This window comes from Gadus morhua, chromosome 15, assembly GCF_902167405.1.
Source record: "Gadus morhua chromosome 15, gadMor3.0, whole genome shotgun sequence".
In the NCBI taxonomy this organism is placed as follows: Eukaryota; Metazoa; Chordata; class Actinopteri; order Gadiformes; family Gadidae; genus Gadus; species Gadus morhua.
Window position 1 is genome coordinate 13,938,796 of NC_044062.1, and position 14,528 is coordinate 13,953,323.

At 44.5% G+C, this 14,528-nt stretch overlaps 1 protein-coding gene across 2 annotated transcripts in view; it reads right to left on the reverse strand.

The window, feature by feature from the left end:
* sorcs3b (sortilin related VPS10 domain containing receptor 3b) overlaps positions 1–11,503 on the reverse strand; it is a 46,484-nt gene extending 34,981 nt beyond the window's left edge. For both annotated transcript variants that reach the window (XM_030379896.1, XM_030379895.1), the window contains exon 1: positions 10,729–11,503. In XM_030379896.1, the coding sequence (XP_030235756.1) occupies positions 10,729–11,334 (606 nt within the window). In that variant the 5' untranslated portion in view covers positions 11,335–11,503. The remainder of the gene's footprint in view (positions 1–10,728) is intronic.
* Positions 11,504–14,528: the final 3,025 nt, after the last annotated feature.

Here is a 14,528-nt window from a genome sequence, read left to right on the forward strand (position 1 = left end):
TAGCCGCATGCGCACAACTCAGAAATATACACATTAGCATGAATACACTGACCACACGCCGCCGAAAATGCAAGCTTAAGCGAAGAAATAAGCAGTTTCCCGGGACCCTGTGTGTAAGACCTTCTGTATATTCTGCCTACTTATTTCCAAATTAGGAGCAAGAATGATCAAAAGAAGCTGTATATTTATAACTTTTCATGAATTGAATATACTATATACTATAAATAAATTAATTCACACCTTTGTATCTTTCTGCACCCATGATAGCTTGTAAGGAGCTAGTTAGTGGGTTTGCTTTGATGTGATTGGTTAACCTCCCTCACGGCATTAGGGACCATTGATAGGATTATTTTTTTATTATGCCTATTTTATTTAGCAGACCATTTTATCCAAAGCGACTTACCATGAATTTAATTCATTACTGAGCAGGTAGATGCTAGGCCCTAGGGCATCTGTCTCAAAGATGCCTACTGGAGGGAATTTGGAATCCCAGCACCTTTTTTTTGTTTGGGCTGGCAGTAAATCCCCTGAACCACGATCCTATCCTGCCCCAATGGACACGGCTGTGTCCTGTTAAACATCTGTGTGTGTATGGTGTGCCACGACGGGGGGAGAACCTCTCAACACAGAGCCCGAGAGGCCACTAATGTCCCGACAACAGACAAACAACAACCCAACACCACGTGTTTGTCACTGTTCAACACGATGACGGCTGACACCGAAACCAGCAGACCAGACCGGAGGCACGGCCAGGCCAGCGGAGTTGGCGTTGTCAAATACCGACGTTAGATTAGATGTTCAACTTTTATATACCGCCCTCCTGTCTCCTGCTCCTTGGACAGACGGATGCCAGGAGCAATAAAGAAACGGCAATTAGGAAAACGATAAAAAATAATAAATGATTCGCCTGATCAATTAATCTCTTTAATTGTAGCTCGAGCTTGCTGCTAAAACGGCTATGCTATCTCTATCCATCATCCCCCTCCCTGGGTTATGGGGGAAATATGTCACCGGTGAGCCGTGGGACAGGCGGTGCGGCGGCTAATAGGGTTAGTGTGACTCAGCACAGAGGAGGGGAGACCGAGGAAACACTCGGGAGGAAGGTTCCGGCTAAGGACGGGATCTGGTGGAGAACCTAGGGTTTTTTGTGGAGCGGATTATGAGACAGGCAGGCTGAGTGTTTGACACACGAGTCGGGATTCTAGGCTCTGCCTTCGATGTCCGCTGTTGTACACATTGTTAATGCGTACTGACTGCATGCCGTATAGGTTGCTTCCACTGAGATTACATTTACGTTTCTGCTCTGAATTAATTGTGTTGAATTGATTATGTAGCATAGTAATAGTGTTGCGGAAGCAAAGAGTTGCAACGCTCACTGGTATCCTTTATTTTTTCCTGATCCCATAGTTCTGATATAAAACGGGCAATTCTAAATCAAACAAAGACCTGTGTATCAACCCCCCCTGAACCGTGAATCAACTCAACTAAAGACATAATGGGTTACACTTTTTGTTTGTGCTCACATGATTAACAATTAATGTTATTCATGCATCTATTAGGCGTGATGATTTTTCCCGGCAAACACCTGTGGAGAGAGAGAGGAATATCAGCGGGTGAATTTGCATTCATTTTCATTAAAGGCTCTGTCGTTGTTGTTGTCGAATGAGGGGACAAAATGAAACGAAAACGCATCTCAAGGAGACGGCACCTCGTGAAAGGCAACATCTTAATTTGCGCCTTCAAAAGACTCCACTTAGCAGCAGAACTCAACCATTGCGGTGTGCGCCACCGAGTCCATCTCGTGATGGATTGAACTTTTACAAGGGAGAGAAAGCATTCTCTGGGGGACGGACGGTGTTTTCATTGTGTAAATCCCCTGGTGGAGGGAGTATGGTGCTGTGTTAGCCCATCCCTGTATAGGTGGTGCTTGTATGCATCCTTCTGACTGCTGATCTCCGGGTCCCGCATCCTCCGTGCGTCAAGCCTCAGAGATTTTCCCACAAATCAATTCAGTCATCTCGGGGGGCAGAATTAAGGGAATTGGCTTAATTTTGAAAGGGTTCAAAAAATGCAGCGCTGTTTACTGACAAAGGAATGTCCTGATTGGTCAATATGGAAACGCTCCATCGGTTCAATATAACAGGGTTGTTTTTCCCTTTATTGTTGGTGACAAACCAGTAGGCTACACTGCTAGGGGAACGGCCACTCGGGATGGACATTAAAGCAGTTGTTGTCGTCTTATGTTAATTTCAGTGGCAGTACGTTTTTGACGTTATGCCCTTGTTCTTGTTGTTTTTTTGTGGTTGTTTATTTCCGTCATGCCGCCAGCACCAGCATGTAATTTGATTTCCAGAAGGGAATCTAATCACAGGTTTGTCTTCAGCTTTCAAAAATCACTTATACACTTATTCCGCATAATGGCTGAGTTGTGGATACTAATACTGTCTTAAGAAAATCTTTTCATTTGTTATAAATATTTATCCTCTCTGTTGTGCTCCATTATTTACATTTATTATTCAGTTTTTTATAATGTATAATTACTGCAGTATCTATACAGTACGAAGGCGTGGTCCCGGTCAAAACACGGTGAATAGTTCCCAAACAAATAAATAGATGTCAAGCATACCTCTTAGTTAGGTGAGAGGCTGAACAGTACATGACTGTGGATATTACACTATTGTATATGCCAATGACATCACTATTTCAACTTAACTTTTAAACAGGACGAGTAATCAGGTTGTTAGGGTGTATACCCACAGTCAAGTTATTGGGTCATACCCCATGGCCTCAGTCTGACCTGTGGAAATCCTTCAGCAACACCTACCTTCTAATAACATGTATGAGCAATTACTGCAAGTATCTTTCGAAAAAGTAGCATCTGCTAAATTACTAAATAGTAATTGTTGTACTAAAGGCTAAATTACCACATGGTAATCTATAGTTAGAAACCATTTTTTTCCACCACATGATGTCTCTTTGTGGGACATTTAACACATTTAAGCACTCGTCGGAAACACAAGTGTGAAAAAGTAGTCAGCACGAGGTTAGGTCTGTGACCACCTCTGTCGTAACATGCCCAGGGTGACCCATCATCATTTGCTCCTCGATCTCGAGGTGGTGAACAGCATGACTGTTTTTCTCGAGCTGTCATATAAACGTGGCGTGTCCTCCCTCATTTACCAGGGCTGGCCTAGGATTGGCAAAGAATGACACAAGGGGACCACAACACTGCAGAGATGGCAGAGTGGTTCAGAGTGCTTTCTTAATAAGTCAAATTCTGAACGAGTGGGCCTTTAAAAATAAACAAAATGGGGGGGGGGGGGGGGGGGGTGCCAAACCAAACCTTCTGTGGACAAACCTCTGGTAAACAGTATGAGTAACAGATTAGGCTGTTTGCTGCATGCTGTCTGCGTTAATCTTTTGTGTATGCACTTCAAACATTTCTAATTCCTTTTCCGTACGGCCAATGAAGTGTTCTGATCTCAGATATGAAGATAAATCCTGACTGTATTGTGATCCACTTGAAGAGGAAATGAAATGCACCGGATGAGGCTGATGTGCCAAACGTAAAAGAGAATACAAAACTAACATGTTTTAGTTAATGAAAAAAACATCTTGGCTTCATTAATAATGTTCTATAAGGTAACAGGGTTGTTGAGCTAATTCTACTGCCACTACGGTGCTTGGTGGAGAGGGTTGTAAGGGCAAATTTTCCCGAGTTAGGATATTGTCACTCACTAAAGGGTAAGTAAACCCTCATTATGGCAGGAGAACTTATATTATGAGTTGCAAAAAGTAAGAAAGGATTTAGAAAATACTGACACTTGAGAGTGTGAGAGGAATTGTCAAACATTGTCAAGAAACCACGTCACACTCACCCTTGCTAGGATGCGCAGCTGACAAACTCGTTGTGTGAACCGATGGGAGCCGGTTTCAACTGAAGAAAAGTTTTTTTTTTTCAGGTTATTTGACCCTTTAACTCTAGCAGGGAACAGATTAAAAGGAAAATCGGAGACCTAAGCAGCTGTTATCAATCTTTTTGGACAAGATGTTAAAGTGCATTTTGATGTGTTTTTGACGTGGGGTTAAAGGGTTTCTGATTCACATCGAGAACCCTATTGAACCCTGGTTGATACAGACCACTGTGATCAAAGCATTTTCTCCAGCATCCAACTGCTGAAGCAACAAATATGTTTTCCCTCTTGCAATGGTAATATGAACCGGGTTGGGTTGATAAGGAACCAGAATACAAGGAATACTTAATTTATAACGGAAATGGTAAAAAATAAAAGTAGTCCAATTAATAGTTAAAGTAAGGTTAAAAACATGTCCGAAAAGGAAATTGATTCTATTTTAAATAGTATGTGGAAGCGTATCTATTCTTACACGATAAAGCTGTACCAATCTGTAAAGCCTGGTATTTTGGTCTCTCCTGGTTTAAAGTGGTCCTTTAGGCCCAATCCCATTTCTACCCCTTACCCCTTCCCCTTACCCCTCCCCCTTGTTTCGAAGGGGTAAAGGGAAGGGGTAAGGGGTAGAAATGGGATAGTCTTCCAGATCAGACCTTGGGAAGGACCGCAGAGGCCTGCCACATGACCTGGGCCTGGTGTATATTACCCTGGTTTATACCAGGGCACTTAAGCGGCTAGGCCATATCTGAACTGGAAAAGTGATAAAAAGTCATTTGAATAATTTTAATAAATCCTAAGTGACAGGCAGCAAATGATAAAGAGGCTTCGTACAGGGTGTAGCCTGATCCCATTTGGCCTAGATTAGAGGGAGGGCTAGAAGTGTTTCTAGCTGTAACATGAAGGTGCTCTTCTGATTGGGCCAGGTACACTGGAGGTGGTTGCGGTAATATATCCCAGATGAGATAAAGGCATGCATGACTGTCTTGAAATCAGCGGCTAGGATAATCGACTTGATGAGAGCTCTATTTTTATAAAATGGTGGGAAAAAAAACATGATTAAACTGTGTGGTGTCATTGGTAAACATTCCCCGCTGAATTGTTTTTTTTGTTCAATTGCTTTTTTGATGGAGACGAAATTTTTGACAAATTTAACCCAAATCTAGCTAAATAATTTTCACAAATGTTTTTTGTTTGCAGATTTCCAATTATGTAGGATTAAGAAAAACATGTAAAATAAAAATAAACTAACCATTTCGGTGGATGGAGGGGGTTGTTCATCACTAGCTGGAAGACATTGTACTGCCTCTGCAGTTGTAGTTTCAGCAAGACACTTTCTCATGTAACGTGCTTTGCTTATCAGGTTGGATCGGAGTATACATTAGAAGATCATCTACCTAGTGGTGCAACTGGACAGTGTGCGTGTCAACTAGACTGTGGGAAATACTACCTTCACTGTAGGTCAATTTCTGTTACGCTTGAAGTAGAGTGGCATATCGCCATGGGAACACGTTTGAAGTATGGGGTGCTGGGGATGGGGGATGGGGGGTGGGGGGTGGGGGGGGGGTTGGGGTACAACCCTCTACACTGATATGCTTTAAAAATCTTTTGCTGTGCATGTTTTCTAATATCATTACAGCCCTTCACAAATAAATTGTATGCCTTGATGAACATACAATATTGGTCTATGAATAATGATCAAGGAAGAAAACATACACAAAATATAGGCTGCATGCACACACAACAGCGGCCGCTGGACACTGGGTTGTTGGAAAGACAGATTTCCACAATAAACTATGATTTGGCAATGATTTGATGGCATGCATAGACAAATTATACACACACATTGTACAATAGCAACAATGCATCAGCTGTTATGAAGGCCAGATATGCAAATAAAAAATATCTTGATAAGGGCATAGATCACAGACAGTTAGTATTAATTGAATAGCACTAAAGATATAAATGTGCACTATTTTTTGAGTGAATTGGTTATCGATAATATTGTGCCATATATGAATATGAACGATGATTGTTCATTTCTAATCAATGTCGGATACATGCAAAATGCTCCATACGTCTTCATCATTAGATCAAGCAATTCCGAAAATATGAAGGAATACCAAGAAATTGCATTCTTGTTATTTGTTTATTTTCAGCGGTGTCTACATGTGCAGCTGTACAGACCATTGGGTCCTCCTGACACCCAGAGCGTCTGCAGGACATAGCCTACTGAAGCATTTGATTAGATTTTTGGTTGAGACAATCCTTACGGTTGGGAATAATAGGTGTTGGGGAGATTGCTGAAGTTAGTGCTGCTCCGCTGAGACGTGAAGTCATGGATGTACATGATATGACCGTGCGTACGGCCATGACTTTCAATGTATTTTGGAGAACCTGGCCCCGACCAACCCACAGGGAGCAGTTGACAATGACATGACAATAACCCCATTACCACAGAGAGCTTGCCTCATCAGCATCCAAAAATACAATAAATCTATCTTTAAAAAATATCGTGACCCATTTTGTTTATTTAAGTGAGGTTACTGCTGTAGTAACAGGGAGTTAGTTTATGTCAAGCCTAAACGCTAAGTAATGTAAATACTAAAGTTAAATCGTTATTTAATTTGACCGCCAGTGGAGTACAATTCCTCTCATCTTTAAACATGTTTTTATGTATTAGACTAATTTCTTCAGGCCGTGTGCAGAATCAATGAATTAATATGCCCTTTTATGTCTGTATGCATAAACTAACTAGGCAAAAAAAAAAGACTTCCCCATATTTTTAATGAACAAGGAACATTTTTAAATGACCTAAAATGTATAATTACCTAAATGTAAGAAACACCTCCCACACTTTCTTATGGTTTGGGGGTTACGTTAGAGTGAGTCACATCCAAATGAGCCGCCTATATCATTGTGTTGTCACAGCTAATTAGCTAATACATCACAAAACACATCAAATAGGATGCTGCGCATGCTTGATCCCTGATAAGTTCCACAACATAAAAGTGTCTCTGTGTCTGTGTGCATGTGTGTGTCTTTGTGTTTGTGTTAAGGCTATACATCTTTGAATTGGTATGTGAGAGAGAGTGAGGCAGAAAGTGGTGAGCGAGAGGGAAGAGAGAGAGAGAGAGAGAGAGAGAGAGAGAGAGAGAGAGAGAGAGCGAGAGAGAGAGAGAGAGATGGAAGGGACGGTAGGAGCGTCGAGCGAGCTCGCACTAAATGAGAGTGATAAAAGAAGGGAAGCAAGGAGGCAGTGAAACCCCCGAGAAGTGAAGAGTGTTCTTGAGCGTACGACTGAAGGGAGGCATTTATTTTGTACTTAAAATGCACTTTGTGGGGCAAAACTAGACCGCGAGTGCCAAGAAAGTGCTCAGAACCCACGTTGATGTAATGCCTCGCAGTCCCGCCGCACAAATGATTCATGGACAAAGGCACACATGCATGCCGTTCCCGGGGCTAAAAACTAGGATCCTACTGAATTATTCCACGAACTGGTTCCCATGTGAAATGTACATTGAAATAAAAGTGGGAAATCGTACTTTTCAGATCGGAGGGGGAAATTATTCATATTGGGGAGAATTTTTTTTCAACACACTTCCAATGCAGACTGGTAAAGGGCAGTAGGTTGTAAGTGGATTTGTAACTTTCCAATGTAAGATTTGTCCTGTGGTGTGTGTGTGTGTTGTGTAGTACATGTTGTGTTGTACGCGTGTACTACACACTGCAGTTCCTCTCTGCATTCCGGCAAACACATGACTTGGGGCTGTAACCTTTAAAGACCCTTTAAGGCTTGAGCTTTGCTAGATTCATCTACACAAACACAGACACTCGCACACCTGTGTGTGTGTGTGTGTGTGTGTGTGTGTGTGAGCGCGCACACATGCATTCAAACCCGCACACACACACACACAAACTCACACATACACACACGCAGGGACACACACACAGGGACACACACACAGGGACCTGTACTCGAATCATATATATATATATATATATATACACACACACGCACACACACAGGGGCATGTCCCTTGGGGGGGCGGGCTGGGTCCCACACCAGGACACGAAGAAGACAAAATGGAGGGAGGACAAAGCAAGTGATCTTGATATTTTTCACAATTACTGCTACTATCTGTAAATGTCACATTGTCATGTCATGCATACGCTCAACAAAATCCAGGAGAAGTTTGCTTCTCTCCATACTCAGGTGGCTTGATGTAGATTGGGTAAAGTACCCTACTGAAGGTATAAGCTCACACAGAAGGGCCAAATCAATCAAAGGCAATCGAATTCCACTCAGACATCATATGTCATTCTTTTAACTGCATCCTGTAGATCTTAGAAGAAATATGGTGGCCTATTGACTAGAATTAGTCTTTATTCAAGTGTTACCGTCCCGCTTAAAATGCCTGGTTTCCTCTCGCACTCCTAAATGCAATTTCAGCATTGACATGGGGTTGTGAGTGTTTTTCTCTCCCAGAGCCAGACAGTCGCATTCCCCCCCCCCCCCCCCCCATACACCCACGGTCTACGGCCGGGGCCCTCCGTGTATTGGGGGGGGGCTCACTCCAGTAGATTTCATGGATCAAGGAGCTCCTCGTGCGAGCCAGCCTGCGCACGCTAAACGGAATGGCTCTCTATCTAATGAACCATTTGGAGACACAGGTGTCCCCCTAGGCACCGCTCCGCCTGCCCCCCCCCCCCCCCCCCCCCCCACCACCACCACCACCACCACCACCACCACCACCACCACCTTTATTATCTATTTATAACGGGGAGATGATGTGCAACAATAACCGATTTAGTCTGATTGGGTATGCAGAGGAACGCCAGCCCGGGGGGGCCCGTCGGAGGTCCTGATGGCTACAATGGCGGGAAACGAAACAAAAACAAGTAGTTTGGAGCCCTGGGCGGGGTTCTTATGGCGAGGACAAAGCGAGAACAATAGGAACCCCTGAGGGGAATCAGTGGAAGAGGTGAGGAGTGGGGTTCAGCTCGTTCTGCTTTTGCAGGGGGCCCTGAGATCCAGAGAGTCTCTGCCTCTTGCAGGGAGTGGAGCTTGTGCTGCAGTACCAGCAGTGGCAGAGCTTTATACTGGATGTGAATGCATGGTGCACTAGCCCGGTGCCTCCTTGAGGAGCTGCTTCATGGAGCCTCTCTAGATGGGTGGGACTTGGTAAGATGTTCACTTCAAGGAGAACACAAGTCTATTTGGAACCAAACATTGATTTGATGGTGACTAATTATTTGTGGGAGGGGAGTGCCGGACTCCTTTTTGAGTGTCATTCACATATTTATTTTTCCGTCTTTCCGAACTGAACTCGTGGTAACACTTTGAGCCCCTCGGGTTGGTTCAGATGTTTTTTTCTTCTCTCAAATGTTACATTTTATTTTAGATTGGAATCACTAATCTATGTAATTCAAAGTTCCCATCATCCTATCATCCCACTTAGAAAAGCCAAGAAACATAAAAAAACATAAAATATAGCCGATTAAGTAATTCAGACTGGAGAGGAGGGATACCTGAATGAATGTGAAGATTCATTAAATTGCTGCAAATTATGTCAAATTCATTCAAGACATTTATTTTGCTCCCAGAACCTTTGAATCAGGCACAGTAGACCCACTGGCCAATCGATCTTCCAATAAAATAGCATTAGAATAGAACATATTGGAGTATAAAATATTATAATAGAATATAAGGGGAGAGCAGAGAATAGAAAAGAACAGAATAGAACAGAATGAATTGTCAGAAAACTGAAGGGAACAGAAAATATAAAGGACAAAGCAAGATGAAAAGATATGGGGGGGTTACGCATTAGCTAACGCCGGGACATAGTATTCCATTCAAAATGTATTTAAAAGAAAGAAAGGCCTATATTTATATGCTGTGCTTCTAGCTTCTGTAGAATGAAGAAATAACTGGACAACCACCAGCAGTAGATTGTCAGATGCCTACAGAGAATAATCCAATGTATACAGACGGTGAGGTAAATTAATTTCGAATTTTTGCCGCAGCAGCCATTTAGCAATCAAGTGTAAGGGGGGGATTGCACTTTATTGAATGTGACGCAATTATGTAGGACTATTCAGGCAGACAATTAGGACTGCAATCAACAATGTGTGAAGTCAAATGTTAAGAGGAGACACGTGCATGCGTTGGCTTCGTAAAGGTCACACTGTGTTTCTAATGCCTGAAGCTGTCAAGTATTTAATTATGACTGCTTAAGACACGGGCACTTAAACAGGTGATTAATATCGGATAATGCATCTTTTTTTTTTACCTTTGCAACAGGCGAAAGGTAGCCTATTCAAAGTCTATTTTTTTAACCTACAAACATTGTGCTGCTTGAGTCGTAAAAGTGATGCTCTGTAACGTGTCGTCTAAAGCCCGATGGGGTAAAGAAGTATAGATTAACGTCTCCACGATTGGTCTCCATAAACCGTCGCGTAATGCGCTTGCCTTTTCCATTTGTTTCTCACGAGCAGTGACAAAGATATGCAAGACAACCACAGCACATCGTGTAATACAGAATCTTAAGGCAGGGTGAAATGGGACTTTTTCACACTACAAGCTAAATAACCACTGATCCACAATGAACACACGCGCGCGTATGGAGAATAATGCGCCATGCGTAATGGACACACATGACGACGACTGAAAGGAGTGTTTTAAAACATTATTATTATCATCAGTTAATAATAAAGCTACTATAATCAATACTTGGTTAAATGGTGATCTGGTTGGCCTCTCGGAGGTGTGCGTGGTGTAGTGCTGCAACATGTTTAGATCGCAAAACCCGCAACTCACACTGCTGTTGTGTCCAGACCAGTGCACCATCGCCTGGTTGTGCGCGGAGTCACCGGCCAAAGCAAAAGTGGAGGTGTCCAGGTAGGGCTCAGTCTGCCGCTGGCCGGACCCCTTGCCTTCCTCCCCGCTGCGCCTGTACTCGGCCCTGGAGCTGTACACTCCCTGCGCGGTCTCCAGAAGACTTGGCCCAGCCTGACCCACTGGTATCCGCTCGAAAACTTCAGCGTGTCTCCTTGCCACACTCCGTATTGTCCTCTTTCTCCTTTTGCTCTTCGGGTCAGGGTTAGGGTAAGGGTTTGCAGAGATTTGAGCAAATGGGTCCTCCATCCCGGATTCTCTCGCTAGATCCTGTTGCGGCGCTCCGTCACTGTTGGGGTCCCCGTCGTCAACAATAGGGTATTCCACAGTCAAGCCGTTGAGCAACTCTGTTCTGTTGTTATTTACGACTGAGCCTTTAACACCCGTTGTCTCCGGCGGCATCACCTGCAGACGCTCGTGCCTGCGTTTCAATGCCGGGCAACTTATCTCACCGCGTGCCCCGAACTTGTGGTCCAAATGAGAAAACACGAACGCCAAAGAGCACCACAGAGACCAAATTCCAAACATGTTTGGCACCGAACAGTATTTTCGATAACCAAACTGTAGAAAAGTGTGTTTGTGGCTACTTCAGGTGAGTCAGATCAGTGTAACGCACCGCCGTTACGAGCCTATATTCCGCTCTCCCGCTCCAGTCCAGGAACGTTTCCAAGTGAGCTCCGGTTGGGGAGGCGCTGCGCATCTGGCAGAGCGCGCAAAGTGCAGGAATCTTTTAGAGTTCGTCAAGGAGCCGCTGCTCAACGACAAGCAACAGTATTAAATAAATAAAAAAGCAACACTAATGCAGCCATTCATCGTTTTATTCAGACAACATCTCGTCATTAGCGTTTTATTACCAAATGTGTGAGCGAAAGGACTCTCTCGATGGAAGCGCTATTCGTGATCCTGAATATATATTGGCTTTGCATTGTGTTTCCTTTGTAACAAAATATAGCAATACTGGTGTGGTTTTCACTCGGTGGTACGCTTATTTAAAAGTCAAATCAAGCGGGGTTCCAGCTTGGAGAGCATAGAGCTAGTCTTTGAGGTCGGAGCAGCTCTGAGTGGTTCCATCAATGCATCGACTGGCTACGTGGTGTTGGGGTGCAGCCGGGAATGGGTAATGTGCCAGCCTAATAAAGAAACATCTTCAAAGTTTACATGAACTTAATCGTCCCTGTAAACTTGTAGCTTTTCATATTTGAAAAGTGCAGGATTGTCCTTCTCTTCATTTCGGAACGACCTATCGAACCGTTTTCCTATTCGTTCTGGAAGTCTTGCTTTTAATCAGTGGGAATTCAATTTTCAGTATTGTAGTATTACTTGTTGATGAAAATGTTTTTTCAGGTAGCCTATTGCTGAAAGCCAGATGCATGTTATGGCTGCATCAACTGGGAGAGACAAAACATAATAATCTGTGATGTGAAATAATTTCACATGATTTACCCATTGATTTCTCAGATGAATGGAAGTGTCTTGAATAATGACACAATTCTGCCAATGTTTTCATTCAACGTGATAGAGTCATTGTCACAGATGTCATTGTCACAGTCACATCAACATGACGTAAAGGCACGACCACACCAAACGCGTTACGCGCTTACTCCGTGTAATGCGCCTAGCCTGCTGCTTGATCATTGTGTGTCGCAAACCTTAGCCTACGCAGCTAGATGAGCCCGCCCAAAACTTATTTACCCCAGCAAAAATGCAGATTTTCTACGCCTCTTACGCGCGTAACGCGTTTGGTGTGGCCGTAGCTTAAAGTTACGGCCAGGTTGAACGCGTTACGTGCGTAGGATTACGCGCGTGCCGCGCCTAATCTGCCACTTGAACATTGCGTGTCACAGAAATGGTTCAACGTGCCTAACGCACCTTACGCGCCTACGCAGCTAGATGAGCCCGCCCAAAACGTATTTTCCCCTGCTACTTTTCTTTTGCTCCACAAACATGGCTGAGATCACCACCATCGCTGCGCTGAATTTGTTGTGGGAGTTCGAGGTGAGTAGGAAAAACCCAAATGGCGTCGTGTTTGGGTGCATGACATCCTCCGTAGGCACTCACAGCTGGGTGAGTTTCACCACCTCCTCCAGGAACTCCGCCTGGATGACGGTCGATTCCAGCAGTATTTTCGGTTGACTGGGGCCATGTTCGATGACCTGCTAGCCCGGGTTGGTGCCAGGATCTCCCGTCAGGACACCAATTACAGGTGCTCCATATCAGCTGCGGGGCTGCGGAGCACCTGTCCTCCGTCTCTCTGCCAGTGACGTCGGGTCAAGCTCAATGTTGATTGGCTATCGCGGCTAAGCATCACGCATAGGAACGTAAAAAGTTACATTTTTTGAACTCTGCGTGTAGGTGCGTTGTGCACGTAGGTGCGTTGAACGAGTTATTTAGGTGGGTAAAACGTGTCTAAGCGCGTGTAACGCTGTAGCACGTGTAACGCATTTACGCGCCTAAACCAATGGTTCCCTATGCAAAAATGACGATTTTCTAAACCTCTTACGCGCGTAACGCGATCAGTGTGGCCGTACCTTGAGGCATTAAGGGGCAGGTGCGGGCTACAGCATCCATCTCTATAGGATGCCTCAAGACTGTGGAAATTGGGCTGGAACCAAGAACCTCATATCAGGATGAACCTTCATTCATGTTTATTTCATAGTACTTAAGGAACTACTTTAATAAAAAGTCGGCACATCTGCCCTGTTCAAGACACTTTACTTATGTAGGTGGCAGGATAATTAGCATTTAGTAATGAGTCATGGTTAGGGTGTTTGAAAAGTTCTGGTTCAGAACCTCATTAGCTGCGGTCTGAACATATAGTCAGACTTAAGGTCTTACCTCCAAAACTACACTACCCAGTAGCCCCGGAGTGTAATCCGCTGTAGAGGCAGGGAGCAGAACAAAGGCCAACATTGGCAGGCTGACCACCTCCCTTCCGCTGGACTCCATTTAGTTTCCCCGGTCAAAGTATTTTTTTTTTGCCACAGCTGTGGAAACAAATTGAAACGCATCCGAGTGAGGGGCGCCGGGCAGCAGGTGTGTGTGACCACCCGCCCCCCCCCCCCCCAACCATGAGCCGACTCCCTCGGCGGGATACTCCCCTCCAGAATGCCTCCGCCACGAGGGGGTAATTGGACTGATCACATTCTGTTTATCCATTATGGAGCGGAGATGAAGTGGACCGCTTTCCAACGCAACACACACCGACAGGGTGATAGAGAGAAGAGAGGGGGGGGGGAGAGAGAGAGAGAGAGAGAGAGATGGGGGAGGCAGTGGTGGGGTACTCCTCCATCAATGACACATCTTTTAATCTGGCCTAACCTTGGAGCACAGGGAGTGTGTCTTGGGCTTCTGTTGTGAGCTTAGAGAGAGAGAGAGAGACTGTGTGATTGCATGGGGCTGTATAAGGGTGTGTCCGTGTGTGCCTGTGCATATGTGCATGCAGAGGTGTGCGTCTGTGTGTGAGTGTTTGTGTGTAATGGCCTGTTTAACCCTTCATGCTCTCTGTCTGTCTCTCCTTCTCTCGCTCTACCTCTCTCTCTACCTCTCGCTCTATCTCGCTCTACCTCTCGCTCCATCTCGCTCTACCTCTCGCTCTACCTCTCGCTCTACCTCTACCCTATACCTCTATCACTACCTCTCTCTCTCTCTCTCTCTCTCTCTCTCTCTCTCTCTCTCTCTCTCTCTCTCTCTCTCTCTCTCTCTCTCTCTCTCTCTCTCTCTCT